At 42.2% G+C, this 16,007-nt stretch overlaps 1 protein-coding gene across 4 annotated transcripts in view; it reads left to right on the top strand.

The window, feature by feature from the left end:
* Window positions 1–16,007, top strand: part of tenm1 (teneurin transmembrane protein 1) — a 185,070-nt gene that overhangs the window by 92,377 nt on the left and 76,686 nt on the right. For all 4 annotated transcript variants that reach the window (XM_067598739.1, XM_067598741.1, XM_067598738.1 and 1 more), the window contains one exon: window positions 8,045–8,218. In XM_067598739.1, coding sequence (XP_067454840.1) covers window positions 8,045–8,218 — 174 coding nt within the window. The remainder of the gene's footprint in view (window positions 1–8,044; window positions 8,219–16,007) is intronic.

Raw genomic sequence — 16,007 nt, 5'->3', positions numbered from 1 at the left:
ACACTAGTCAATATTGAATAGGATGTCTGTAATGATACTGTGTGAATGCAGTACATTCATTAGACTGGCAATATTGTATAGTAACCTCAGTGGAGCGAGCAGTCATAGTGGGGTTTGCAGTCTGTTCTGATAGCAGGTGGTGGGCAGGAGGCCAGAGATTGTGTTCAGAGGTAGAGACGCAGGGTCAGTCGAGTCCAGTGATGGCTGTCGGGATGAAGCTGTTGAGGTGCTGAGTCGGCCCGGTGCTAATGAAATGTTACTTTCTCCCAAAGGAAAGTTTTTGAACAGGTGGTCACCTGTTTGTGTGGGATCAGCGGCGATCCTCTTCAATGTGCAGCACTGTCAAGGAGGGCAACTGGAAACCAATTTACTCCGCAATGCTGAGTGGGTAAGATTGGCTGCTATAACTTGTTTCCAGCAGAGCCTGGAAACTAGAACTCTTTTATTAGGAGTGTTCTGGCTCAGCACAGTTCAGTTGGAGACAAAAAAAAACGCTGTCACACACAGCGACTCAATCGCAGTGCAGCGATGCCGTGTTTTGCTCTGTGCATCGCACTTTATTCTCTTTGTCTCGACAGATGTTTTTAATCTGTCGCATAATTATAGCTCACACTGAGACTGAATATGTGTCTGCGTTTGTGTATATGTGTCTGTTTTCTGCTATGATTTTGTATATGTACTATATATTTAGGGCACATTTATTCAAAATCTGCCAATGTATTGGTGTTTATTTTGATTGTTACATTGTTAAAAAAAATCAATGATGCAATTTATTTTTAAAAACCATTTGCATCACAAACACTCTATTTTAACCATTGTACTGTTTCTTTTTCTAACACATTCAGAAAGAGTGTAATAATCAGCACTTCATTTGTGTTTCTTCCCCGTTTTTTCCCTTTATTTATATTAATGGAAGCATTTTTCTGAGCTTACGCACTGTAAACTGTGGTGATTAGTGCTCTTACGGCAAAAAAGCAACACACTTGGGTTGCATGGGAATAGAAATTTAAGGTGAAAATTGGTTTAAAATGATCTGCTCCTTTTAAAGAATCTTGATATTTTAGGGGGAAAATGAGTAAAAAACAGAAACAGTAAATCCAAATGTATGTGTGTACGTATGTGAGTGTGCGTGCGTGTGTGCGTGCATGCGTGACTTTGTGCTTGTTTGAAACGGTGTGTGTACATATACAGTATTGTGTGTGTGTGTGCTCCTCACCCCCAGCTTCTTTCACCCAGCTGCTTCATGCCTCATTGGGGTCTGTATTGATTGGTCCAGTTTCTCTTTGTTTTCAGTCCTCTATTTTGGTCGTCTGATGCAGCTCTAAGAAACCCGCTGGCCTTTGCTAAAACTCCTCTAACAGCCAGAGAAGCCTTTGGTAAAATTGCTTTAAATGGCTAGACAGACTCTGGTCAGAAAGCTCTGAATGGCGAGACAGCCCTTTGGTAAAATGTCTCCAGAAGGTCAGGGAGGCTGTAATAAAATAGCCTCAATAGCTCCAATAGTTCACCTGGCAAGAGCATGCTCACACACACACACACGCATGCGGGCGTGCACAGTAACTCACATTCACCTACCCTCTTTTCTTTCTCATCCTCTCACACGCACATAAATGCGGACACCCACACACCAACACACACAAACACAGAGATTCAGAGATTGAGCTGTATGTGACTGTGACTCACTGTTTGTCTGCAGTGTTTTAGCTCTCACTGGTGGTAGATGGTGGCTGCTGGAGGGGACTCCAACATGGCGCTGTTCCCCTGCTCATTTAACACAATTCTGACTGTCTGTAACATGACTCAGCTTTCAAAAAAAAAAAGGGCCAGATCAGTAAGACAGCGAGTGGGAGATAGACATAGAGGGTGGGGGACTCTGACAGAAAAAGAGAGGGGGCGTGATTAGAAATGAAAGAACGACTGAGAAACGCGTGAAGTAGAAAGCTGTGATCTGTTGGACTTGGTGTACTTTCTTCCGTGACTAACTAGATGACAGCGACAGTGAGTTTACTGGCAAATAAACACCAGGATATACTGAAAATCTCATCATCCAAGACAGGAGAAGCGTGCCACTACCTCCGCTCTTCCTTTATCCCTCTTTCCGTCATTTTATCCCTTTTATCCAAACAGGACTTCCCATTCCAGATAAGCAAGGTCAGACTGATGACAAGTCCTGAGGTTTATACTAGTCAAGAGATTGCCGCATGAGGCCCTGCAGCTGCTCACACACACGTACATACACACTTGCACACGAGCAAATGTCAACAGTCGCGCACACTCGTGCATGTAAACATACACACTTAAACAGTCATGACAACGGTATTAGTGGCTTTCAAGAGGTTGGTGGAGGGGAGTAAGAAAAACACTTTAGTACCTCTTGTCTGTCAGAGTGGAGCACAGGCCAACAGGCATAAAGGCGGGAGGGCAGTCGGACCCCCAGGCTTTCAGTCTCTACTCTAACGTTGACTTAGACACAAATTTGTTTTATTGGCTCTGAAGTCCCTCTCCTTCAGTCTCCTTCACACTTGTTTTCCCCATTTGTCTCTCTCCTTCTTTCTTACTCCCCTCTCTCCTTCTCTCTCGGTGTCTTTTATCTCCCACTGCCTTTCTTTCTTTCTCCCATCCCTCAGAAGTTGTGGCTTAGCTAGAGGCTGACACAGCCATGCAGAACTTGGATGAGCAATTGCTTTTACTGTACATGCTAAACTACACACTAAATCGAATGACTGATGCTCTTGCAAGTGTTTGCTGCTGGGCAAAGCCAGCCGTAGTCTCTGGTTGTCAGACGGAATATAGTCGGCGGTTAGCTATGTGTATGAGCGAGAAGAGCTTGGCAATCAGGCCTGGGTGTGTTTCTGCTTGTGTGAGAGTATTGATAAATCATTTTTAACTGACTGCAGTGCTACCTTGGCTGTAATGGTTATCGATAAGACAGTATATTCACAGTCAATCTCACCCATTGTGTCCTGCAGCCCAGCCCAGGACTGTTACAAACACCAGATAACTGCACGTAGTGTAACACAGACATTAAATAGGAATGCACACACACACACACACACACACACACACACACTCACACACACAATTTTCTTTCTCTATCTCCTACTCTTTCTCAAACCATGAGTGTGAAATCTAATCATCACTGGAGCCCAGAATCATTTCTATCTAATCTGGAGACACACACATGCCTGACAACAACAATAGCAACAACTGCAGCTGTAAGCTAGCATTATCTCTGTGTCTACCAGCTCAAATAGTCTGCTTTTAAAACTATTTGGAAAGAATGGTGGAGAAAATTTAGTGGTTCAGGGTTGCCGTTTATTACGGTCACAGGCCACCCATACGTCTTGGCATTCCAGCTGTTAATGTACAACAGCGGTAATGGAGTGGTTGTTATCTCAGCAGCCTCGCTAACGTTATCCACAAATATCCCATAGCTTGGATTTTTCTCTTCTCTTATTTCTCTGCATGGTAGTTTAAGTAAACCTGAAAAAGCCACATCAAGTGCCTCTTTCTGTTACAACTGAACTGTCTTCTCCCTACACTCTGTGCTGTTCTCTCCAGTCTGCCACATCCTCTACGCACATCTCGGCGGGGTAGCCGACAGCGAGGGTACAGTAGAGAACCCCCTCACAGCAGTGCCGTCCTATTACCTCGGGCAGTCATCTAACTGTCATACTGATCAATGATTCATGTGTGCGAGGGCCTCGGCCTGTTAGCTCGCTGCACTGCTGCTCTCTGCTCGCTGTCGCCACTGTGCTGCTGCCGCTCCCGTTATAATGACTGGACTCTCTCAAAGTATCTCTCCAACATGTGACGATTATGTTATGTGCCTTTTTGTGAGAACACGAAAGAGAGAGATGGATAGACAGACAAGGGAAAAAAGAGAGCGAGAGTGAAGGTTCATGCTGAGCACATGCTGCTCGCATAACTGACTCCATGCTGTGTCTGAATGTGTGTCTGTGTGAGTGTGTATGTATTTCATGTGTCCACACACACACACGCAGTTTAAAAAATGTATCATAGTCATATAGTCAGGAAGTAGGAGGAGCTGCTGATTCTCTGCTGATTCAAGAGGTATTTTCTTACCGCTGTAAATTCCCAGGTTGAAATGATGTGTCACTTAACATAGAAACACAGGGCATCCTGGATTAAGACAAATGCCATGTAATTGCGATGTCCCTAGTTAATTTTTACCTGGAGACAATTGTTGGTCATACCTTTTTTTCCTCTAGTTTCTTGTGTGTTTCAATGCTATCAGCATTCCAATAAAGAAAAAAGGACCAATAGAAAAACAAAGAAGCTTTCCTGGATAACAGTATGTTTGTGTTTTGGCTGTCAGTTTTAATTATTTCAACACTGCTTCTGAGAAATTATTTTTTTCCTGTCAGTTTGGTAGAGCAGATGGCTCTAAATTCTACAATACCCATGAGCCTCAGTCACCATTTCTGTGGGGAAAAAGAAGCCAGTCAGCGGCAAGAACCTAACTTGCTGCAAAGTCAGAGAGTCATGCCATAGTTGTCGATTTCATCTAACAGTAACCTAGAATCTGAAATAACATTGATTTAAACTGCTGAATGTCTTATCATCTTTCTACAAAGCATAAGCTTTAGCTTTAACTTGCCATTAGCAGCCCGTACGACAGCATTTTAAGCTCGATGAACAGATGTTTCTTACTGAAACGCTCCTTGGGATTACCAACTGGGTAAAGTAGGCAACTGCCCCAGAGGCCACAGGTTGTCTGTGTGGCAACTGCTTTGTGATAAGTTGGTTATTAGAAATTTGTAGGATCTCTTATTTGTATACCAGCATAGAAACACTGGTTGGTTTCTGACACTGTGGGAAAAATCGGTGGGGAGAACATGTGTGTTAGGAGGCTCATCAGTGGCCCACAACAAATTTTTGCCCCACCTAGCAGGTTAATCTGACCCTGCTTGGAAATCGCAGTCGACTCATTTCCTTATGTTTTTATGTACACAGGCTTGAACCAGATATTTTCTTATACAGTTTGACAAAACAATCTCAGCTCAAGGTCCACTCACAAGCTTTTTCCAGAGCTCAAAACGATAACATATCCAATGACAACAATATATCTCCATGACAAATTGAGCAAACTTCATAAATTGAAAGCTACAGGGGACAAACATACAAAGTGTGCAAAGCAAAAGCAAAATAAATAGACCTTGAGTTAGGATTATTTTGACCAAATAATATTTTCAAGGTCAAGGATTAACCTTCATACTCAGTAGTTGCTCATCTTTTGTACTCACAATGTAATGTCCTTTCAGGCCATGGGCCTGCCTGCAGCACAGAATGGGACTGTTGGTTGTTGGCATCCAAAATAACTCCCACTTTAACTGTATCCAAAAAATGTAAACCCAAATTTAAGACCTAGTCCTTTCCTTGCTTGGAGCTCCATAAGTTCTCTGTTAAATACTCAGAATTAACTCAGTCAACGGAAGAACAACGAAATTGTCCTCAGCAGTCTTAATATCAGTGCAAGGTCTTCAAAAGGGACCTCAATTAGGTCCTCAAAAGTACAAGAGCACACACAAACTCACATACTCCACCAACATCCTCTCCTCATCACGTCCCCGGGTCCTTATCCCTCCTCACTCCAGTGTGTTTTCGTGTGTGTGCTCTAGATGCTAAGTGTTCTAGCTAAAGGTCAACAGCCATAAAACAAGAGGGTGAGAGAGACGGAGAGAGAGAGGCTGATGAGCAGGAGCAGGGGAAGTAGGGTCTGAGGGGCTTTTGAGGAGGGATGGAGTGGTGAAGAGGAGAAGATAGGAGAGCTGGTGAGGACTGTCGCTGCAGAGTCATTACTGGAGTGGGTAACACTTGGGTAACGGAGGTGTGGGGGGCACCGGAGAACAAGGAGAGAAAGAAAAGCAATTCAGATGAGAGGAAGCAGAGAGAGAATGGTGCATGAGAGATTGAATGGTAGGAATGTTAAATGTATCAGTTTGAGAATAACTTGTCATCCCTCACTGAACACTATTACAGACTAATTTATGAAACTATGATAGGTTGTTCCACTCCACTGCGTAATATAATGCAGTACAAACAGTGATGATGCATATAAACCTACATTTGTAGGTGCAACACTATTTTTCATGTTTAATCCTAATAGAAGAGAGTTGATAATGGGACGTAGTTTAAAGGATATCTCTGGGATTGTCTCTAAATGTATCATTGTTAAATATAACCTGATTCTGAAGATCATCAATATGTCTTTCTGTTTGTTTCTCTACCTCCTTGTTTTTTTTTTTTTTTCCTGCTAAAGATGCTCTACTCACAATACCAGACACCAGCAGGGATTTCGTCGTGGGGGAAACTGAACTTGTGAAATTGAATGTACAAGCCAGATCATTTGGGTTACTGTTTGTCATACTTTGTCGTACATCAGAATGAGTCATCACAACTAATTTCACAGACTAGTGTTAATGAGAAAATCCCCCACGCTGCATCTTTTAAAAAATATGAAAATTACAGCGAGAAAAAAAAAAAAAAAAAAAAAAATTTAAATGAGTGACTCGTACCCACGCTGATGAGAAGAATCTGTGCATGTCCATGTCTGGTCTCGTCACAGGCTGACAGTTCAATTAGTCTGAACTAAATGATGCATGACGTCTCCCTCATGGCCCTAGTAATCGTCAGTGTTCTGCTTTGAAGAGCTCATATTGTGCATGAGTAGATAGCTAAACCAACAGTGGCTGGGGCTAGACAGAAGTTGAAATGTTGAAATGTATGATTTGCTTATCCCCATAGATGCCAGAGTAGAATGTGGGACCAAATTGACTTCAACTCTCAGAGCTCATCATAGATTTGCTGTTTTTTTTCAAAGAAAATAGTCTCTTTTTCCCGTGCTTCTGCTATGGAAAGTGACTGCAAATGGCTTTGAACTATCTGGAGTTTTAATTAGGTATTCCTCATCAGTTTTGAGTGCGGGTGAGCGGGTAGGTGTGTCCGTGCGTCCGGGTGTGTGCATGCATATATGAAAATAGCAGGTACGTTTATGCACGTGTGTGAGCCTGTGGGATCGGGTTGGTCATGCTGTATAATTGTGGATTTGTTTTTCCAAGCAGCCATTTTGTGCGAGCATTTGCAAGCGCGTGTCAAGTGCTTTTTCTGGGTGTCGGCAATCAGCAGACAGAAGACAGACAGTGAAGATGTTTGAAGTCGTTAGAAGTTCCTTACCTTGATCTGCATGCAGCAGCCGTCCTCTGACTGCCACCACCGCATAGTAACTTTGTGATTTGAGTCTTTGCTTTTGTTTGATGTTCGAATGTGTCAGAGGAGAAGAAAAAATGGCAATGATTTATTTCATTTGCTTTGTTCTTCATATCAGCAAAGGGACATTACCTTTTTGGATTCTTTAAAGTGAAAAAACTAAAGCTATGGAGTACAATCTCACATGAATGGAACCAAATGATTGGTCAGAGGCAGGTGAATGTTTTACTGAACATTTTATTGACAGCCTTGCAAGGCGCTAATTAATTTCCTTAATGGGCAGGTGTTAGTTGTTTTTATTTAACATCATGTTGGATTGTTGTCCTAGTAAACACTTTTATGAGTGGGAGGGGGAATCCAGTATCCTCCCATACCCTTTGTTGTTTAAAAGGCCCATATGGATTGTGAATCGGCAGCAGCTTTCAAAGCATCATTAGTCATGCATAAAAGACTGTGTTACCGCTTTAATACCAGCCCTGGGCTCAGGCTCTGAAGATCTGCCTTAATTGCCCACCTCTGCCACGTTCTGTGTTCATGTGTGCATGCGTGCGCACACATGCTGGATGTGTGTGTGTGTGTGTGTCTATGTTTAGGTGTGCTTGTGTTCTTTGTGTATTTGCTAATTGTCCACTGCCTTACCAGGCGCTAATAAGCACATAAACTAAGTGAGAGCTCCAAGATGGGTATTAAAGAAGAGTCAGACACACCCCTCTGCATGCCTTGAATAATGATCTTTTCTATCTGCTTTTCCTCTCCCTTTGGCTGTCACTGTGTGTGTGTGTGTGTGTGTTTGTGTGTGTGTGTGTGTGTGTAGCGGTCCACCTGTTAGGTCTGACCTGGCATCTGCGGCATGGTGAGAGCCAGCTGTATGACAACGGCCTGAGCTCGGCGGACCATCAACAGGAGGACCGCAGCAAAACCAGACCTACCAGCTCCATCCACCTGCTGGACACGCTCAATCCTGAAAACCCACATGCCGGCGACAGAGGTGAGCTGACACACACACAGTATACACCATAATAACAGATGTTCTGCACTCGCTATTGACAGGATTTGCTTGTCAGTACCAACAAAGCAAATCTGTAATTTAGTAAATGTTCCAAGCATTGAATGAAGACTCGCTTAATGTGTTTCACTTCAGCTGCTTTTATTTTCTGCGACACTTTAAATGCAATAGTATACAGTTATACCTGGGCCAAGGTCTACACACACACACACACACACACACACACACAGTATATATATATATATATATATATATATATACACATACACACACACACACACACACACACACAGTATATATATATATATATATATATATATATATACACATACACACACACACACACACACACACACACACACAAGGAAAAAGGTCAGCACAAATGTATACATCGACATACACATGTGAAGACTGGTAAAATATGATTTCCATCTATTCTCTCTCTCTCTGGCACACTTTTGTGTCAATAATTTGAAATCCTGAAATCATACACAACAGCGATTTAATGGAACCATGATTATTATTATTATTATTATTATTATTATTATTATTTTGTTTTATGATCATCTCTGTGATTTGTATTTTTCATTTCTGGAGGTTAGACTGATAGCAGCAAACCATCAGCCTCTACATACGCATGTAATACTGAACATAGATTAATTTTACATAAGCATACAAACATAATACTCTATCCATGTATATGACATTCATCAACTGCCTGACAAGGGCTCTTCTTTGCTCCTTCAGACATTAAATTTCCTCTCCTCCCATCCCCCACCCTGGATGTCACATGGGTAAGACCGAAAAAAGATTGAAGAAAGAAAATATATGAACATGGTATGAACATTTGTAAGCAGTCACAGACATTATTTCCCAATCTGAGGGTAGATTAATATAACTTTCTCCAGTGCCTTGGACAAGGTGTCAATAGTATGTCCCTTTGCACCGTTGATTCAAGATATATAGAGCTCCAGGAATGAAGGATGGAACCATAATTATTAAAATAATGGCGAAACCATAAAATCCTCTTGAAATATAATGTACGAACAGTTAAACATTATGATTGGAGTATTTTGAGACTGACTATATATCCATTGGCATGAATTCCACTCAGTTACTATTGCATTAGGATCTTGGCTTAACACACTCAGCACAATAAATGTTCCAATACGATAGAGAGACATCAATCCAGAGATCAGCCTTGAACTGATTACTCATTTATTAGAAAGGCAAGGTAATTGGTTAATCATGTTCCCTCTTAGCCAGTACGTGAGTGGAATTGGCTCTCTCCACTCGGCTTTCTCTCAACTAGCCAGAGGAATTACTAACACCAATTTAACCCCATGATATGGGACATTAATTGTGAGTGTTCCAGGTCATGAAGTCAGGCAGGACACAGCAACCTTCATGCTTCGACTGACTCTGATGGATATTACATTGAATGCTGTTTGAGCTCATGTTCAGCACTTAAACAGAGAAAGTGCGAGCCAAACTGCAACCCGCTGCAATTTAGGCAACCTGGGACATCCCTAAAGCAACTATTCTTGATGAATCCTCACATTCTGAGGATTAACACTCTCATCAGTAGCTAAATCCTCCGATAGAGCACACAGGGGTCATGGAATTCACTTCCGAGTGTTGCGTCACAACAATCTATTGTTTCAACTTCTATTGCTTTATATGCTTGATGAAAGCTGGGAAATCAAAATGGGCAAAGCTAAGCCGTTGATGCAGGGAGCTCAGATTAATAAAATTGGCACGGTGGAGGTGGTCCCCGGGCAGAGGAGGGCCAGAGAGATTAGAGATTAGGCTGTAATCCAGTGTGGCAGATTATCACGCTCATCCTGCTGTACCCATCACCTCTCACACCAAGAGACCACACAATCCTCTAGATTACACAGCGAAGGATGGTGAGAGGAGGCTGCAGGGAACGGAAAGGATAAAAACATGACACTGTTGGGAGAGAGGAGAGAGGAGAGCGATGTGAGGGGTGAGAATGATTGATGGATAGCAATCTACTTGAAGGATGTGTGAGATATACACCGTTTACATAAAAAGTGACACAAGCTAAAAAAAATTACTGACATTAAAATAAAAATTCCATGAATCAACATATTAGCCATTTTCATGACTTTTGTCTACAAAGCAAACAAAACAAAGTTTGTTTGGTTTTTTTTAAATTTTGGAAGAAACTATTTCATTCTTCATGCGCAGCTCTAAACAGAAGTAACAGCATAACAGTGGGAGCATAAAGATAGCTGAGGAAACTAATTGGAGGATAGTTATCAGTTTCTGCTTGTTTTGATATATAAACTGATGACACAGTAGGGAGAGATGAAACGAGCTCGGCGGAATGATTGGAAGGTAGTAATCTTCTTGTATTCTTGTTCATGTATTTTTAGTGTTGTTGTTTTTATGTCAACTTCAATGCCATAACGATAGGCTCTCTGTTTGATTTGTTGCCTCTACGCTGAAATCAGGATCCAGAGCAGGAGAATTCTAATCTACCTTACGAGGCAGCTTGCAGCACAGCTCTGGATGCTAATTGACATGTTGTGTCATCTGCGTATGGCTAGTGTCTTGTCAAGCCGTGCGCGCGCTGTGTTTTATGTTCTCTGCGCTATCTCTCCTGCAGTTTTCCAGAGATCACCAGGAGCCCTACGTAGTCCTCCACACATAAAAGCCCCTCTAATTAGTGCTACATTAATTGCCACTCACCCCATGATAATCAACCTCAGGCTGGCGTGCACGCGCCGTCGCGTGCACACGCTCAACGCTCGGTCTTTCTCTTCTTTTTTCTCTATTTCTATATCTGACATGCATGAGGACATACCCACACACACACACACATAGAAATTCCTCTGGTGCAGATGAAAGCATAAGTGCCCAGAGAAGAAATTTTCTGTCAGTGAATTCCATGTCTTAATGAAGTACATTGGAGTTTGAGAATAATATTTCATTCAACGTTGAACGCCGGATATATTAATGATATGAAATGATACAAACTGGCATACAGTAGAGCGGCATATTGCCTCATTATAATGTGAAGATGATGAAATATGGAGCTTGTGGAATACCATCTGAGCCTACAGTATGCAATGATTGTATAAACCACTGTATGAAAGGAGAGTTAGTGCTGAATTGTTTTCACTCTATCTGATGGTGTGGTTGGAAATGGTGTGTAGATGGATGGAATGTGACACAGACAGAGAGGAGGGCTCTTAAAGAGCACATCAATATTCTAAACTGCGTGCAGAGAGAGTGGAGGGGAGTGAGTGTGAGCAGTGTGTATGTGTGCAGAAGAGTAAGAAAGTGTGCGCATATTGTATGTATGTATGTGGGAAAAGGAGATGTGTGTGTGTGTGTGAGAGAGAGAGAGAGAGAAAGTGGAGTGTCTGCTTGTGCGTGTGTGCAAATCCTGATGGACTGGTCCATGTTACACTGGTCTCATTGATTTTCTCACGCTGGGATACAGTCTCAGGATGTAACACAAGCACACACACACACACACACACACCCGCATACACCCACATACACACACACCCACACCCACACGCAGAGAGAGTATAGATCATTTAGTGAACCTCCTGCCTGAGCGCCTCAAGTTGAGAAAGCCTAACAGCAGCAACATGTCTGTCTGTTACTCAGGCTGCATTCAAAACATCACATCCAGCTGGAGAAATTAAATATAATTTCAGTATTTACACCGTAGATAGCACATTTTATCAAGAGCAGAGGGAGTGCACACTCTTGACATTTGAGGGTAGTAGATTGATGTCTTTGGCTCTAACATGAAAGACAGAAAAAAAAAAATCGAAGTCAATTTTTATCTTCTTGGTAAACACACTAGAATTCCTTTTTTGATAAAAAAAAAAATATTCGTTTTGTCACAGTGTGGCCAAAAGGGCTTAAACAAGGCTTTGGAGTAACTACACATAAAAAATCAAAGAGGCATTGGTGGAAACTAATTAAGAGCGTTTTCTCAAGTACTGTACTTAAGTACATTTTTGAGGTACTTGTATTTTACTGACGTACCGTCATTTTGTGCTACCTACTGCTTACCACTACTCCTTAGTCAAGAGTACTTTTACCTTTTCATTGTTGTATTTGTACTTTTACTCAAACCTGCAGTGTGGAACTTTTACATATAAATTAACATCTGTTACATTCAAGCCCCAAACAAGTTCACATAATGTTGATTAGGCCTATCACCACCAGATAAATCTCTCTGTATTTCACAGTATACCGGGGTTTTTAATGTGGTGTCGGGTTTGACATTCCCGCACTGGTTGGATGAATGCTTACTGCATTCATCACATCACCTTTTTCTATCTGAGCCCCGCCCACTTCAAAGTAGTGAGAACAGTTTTAACTTTGGCAGAAAAGAGTGTGCATATGAAGGGTACCTTTACTTATAATCATGCTTTTTCAGGGCCTTTAAGTAAATAATCTAGATACCTTTTCTACCACTATCTGGAGGTAACAGAAGTACCAGCTGTTAAGAGGCTAAAAAATCACTTGTTTGCTCCTTCCAGGCCCCACCTGCCCAGAGACTACATTAGTACAAGTTTAGTTAGAGAGCAATAAAAAAAAACAAAACACAAGTGCTTTATCCATATGTCAGTTTATACACATATTACATGTGTAGCAACGCAAATGCACTCAGAGTGTCATGGAGTGAATGAGTTTGTGAACAGGGAGACCTGTCTGTCACAGACATAGCCTGAGGCCTGATGGTGGAAGGTGAGGACAAGAGAGTAATGGAAGGCCCTAAGGCCAAGAGCATTATCTTCTCCTGACTCTGACTGACACTCATTAGGCTGCACAGTGGAGAGAGGAGGCTGAAAGCTTATTAAGCCACCTGCTCAAAAGGCCCTTAATTGAATCCAAGTAATTATAGAGACCTTGCCCATTGTGATATTTTTATTCATCCTGCGGCAAACTCAATCTCTCTTGCATTTGGAACACTATTAATGTTGTCTGCAGCAACGTGTGTGAGATTCACACACAGGCCTACGCTTCAATATCGACTATAACGTTCGTACGCACACACACAGTTCCGGTCCCTCCAGACACGTCCCGTCACCAAGACCTCGACTGCACTTTTAGTCTGTTCTCTGCTTCATTAGAATCTGAGGGATAATAACATTAATTGCAAAGACAGTTTAGTTCCTTTGAAAATAGATTGCAGGTGTAATTGTTTTACCTGAATAACCCGTAGGCAAGAGAAATTAATTAGACCTTGTGTCCCAAGTCCTAATGTAGCTCATCTCTTTCGTTGGCCTGCTGCACACACATTAAATACACGAGACACACAACAGACAGGACAGACAGATGGGCAATTACATCATTACAAGAAGGATAAAGGATAACAATGTGGAGATGTTAGCTTGTCATTAAAAATGAGAGAAGAAAGAGTTCAAATGTAAAACCATCGTCATCCAGATATCCTGCGGCAATGAACCTTCCAAGGGCTAATTTAGGAGAAAATATTGTAGTGTGTACATGTTTTTGCATGTTGTGTCAATGAAGCCATTGGCTAGGCATATACAACATGTCACACTAACAGTATAATTGGCTGAGGCAGCATCATTATTATACTGTATGTTGGTTATTGCGAGTAGACCTGCCTACTAACCATCTACCATTTCCATCAAGGGCACGTTGAGCTTGATGGCAGACATGAATGAGCTATGCAACACTTTCATCGCCCCTTTATACTTTTTTTTTTTTTTGCTTACATCTTGCTTCTGCTGCCAACTAATGATGAAAAGCACAAGAGGAGATTTATGCGATGCCATTGATTTTTATTTTTATTTTTATCCTAAGTAACTACTAGCAAGTGTGAATTTCAAGCTGCTTTTCCCTTATTAAAGCCACAACATAGCAAAGGTGTGAAGGAATTTTACCTCCCTGCTCGCATATTGGCTTGTTTAAGCTTGTATGCCTTTTGCCTGCCAAGTAGGAATAAACAGAGATTTACTGTTTTGAAAGATATTTTCAAAAGAATGGTCTCAGGTTTTGTGCAGAGACACACGGGGCTGTGGTGCTGCTGGAACACATTGATTGACAGCAGTAATCTGAACAGCTGGGGAGGCCTGGAGGAGCCATAGTCACCATGCGATCCTTCTGGTATCTGCGGGACTCCCAAAATGCCTCGATCCTCCCCGCTTTTTACTGTAGCAGCAGTATTATTCTCTACTGCTGAGACAGAGGGAGAGGGAGATGCAAGGGGGGGTTTTTCTTCTTGCATCAGCAGCTGTAACTTGACACCGCCACCCCCTCTTTGGACATGCTGCTCTCTTCTTGTCTCTTCCCCCTCCCCTTTTTTTTTTCTTCTTCTCCTCTATAGCACCACCACCCCACCGTCTCCCACACCCCACCACCCATCCTCGCGGCTGACCTGAGCGCCGCTTTCTGTCCCTGTGTTGCATCAGACTTGGAGAGGCACTATACAGTAATTAGCATCAGAAGGACCTGCCTGCTCATCTGCCCGCCAGCCTGCCAGTCAGCCTGCTCCCCGGCCTGCCTGTGCGCCTGTCTGCCTGCCAGTGTTCTGCCAACTGCCATGCCCTATTCATGTCCTATTCATCTAGTGTTGAATAAAAGGCTGCTTTCCTCAGGACATCCATCCCTCTGCTGGCCTTTATTTTTTTTGTGGCGAGGCACAGGAGTGAGGATTAGCATTAAAAGAAGTAGACTGCTGAGGTATACTCGGCAGGAATGCATGAATGCATACCTTAGTTCTGCCAAGCTGCTTTATTCTTTTTGGTAGAGATTTTAGTACAAGGACAATTTATGCTTCAGACAGGACACCTGTCTCCTTGTCTCTTTCATTACAGGCCTTTTGAGCTCTCTTTTTGTCCTCATCCAACTCTCATCTTTCTATCCCTTTATCTGTACTCTGCCTTCCTCTATCTCACTCTCCTGTCACTGTTGAGTCGAGTTCAGTCAATTAACCAATTAATCAATTTACTTTATTTCAATCCTGCAGTCCCTAGAAGAGGAGGATAAAGGAGATAGAAGATAAAAGGAAACGCTTTGGAGTTTATTAGCATGCTATTTGACATTTTGTGAGAGAATGTCTTAAAAGTGTTGGTAAGAAAGAAACAAGACTAAGAGCTGTAAATCACCATGCTAACATGCGCACAGTGACAGTGTTTGCTGCTGTTTAGCAGGTGTAATGTTTACCATCTTAGGTGAGTATGTTAGCATGCTAGCATTTCCTATTTAGCACTAAACACAAAGAAGTACAGTTGAGTTGGAAATGTCTTGATTTGTGCAGGTATTGAGTCATAAACCAAAGTGTTGGACGAATTGAAACTGATGATGGTGGTAGATGAAAAGTTAAGGGGTATTACAGTTCAGCCTGAGGGAAACGTGAACATGTGTGCACCAAATTTCATGGCTATAGTTGTCAAGACATTTTACTGAAAACCGCAAATGTCAACCTCATGGTGATTCTGTATGAAAAGGAAGGTCATTCCTAAAAAGGCACTGGCCTTTTTAGGAATTATCCTCTTGGGACCATGAATGTCAAGACTATCCACCCAATAGTAGTTGAGATATTTCAGCGTGGACTAAAGTGGTGGATCGACAAACCGACATAACCATCCTTTGAGTCACGCTGCCAGCATGGCTAAAAAGGACGATAGAAACAGGAACTACTTCCAGGCCTGCTCTCTCTACCTCCCTATCTGTGTGACAGTACATGTGATATATGCTGAAGGGTCTGCGGGTGTGCATGGTGTCGCCATAATGGAGTGGTAAA

Source organism: Thunnus thynnus, chromosome 9, assembly GCF_963924715.1.
Source record: "Thunnus thynnus chromosome 9, fThuThy2.1, whole genome shotgun sequence".
Lineage (NCBI taxonomy): Eukaryota > Metazoa > Chordata > Actinopteri > Scombriformes > Scombridae > Thunnus > Thunnus thynnus.
Note: the sequence above shows the minus strand (reverse complement) of the source record. Positions and strands in the feature narration are given on the sequence as shown.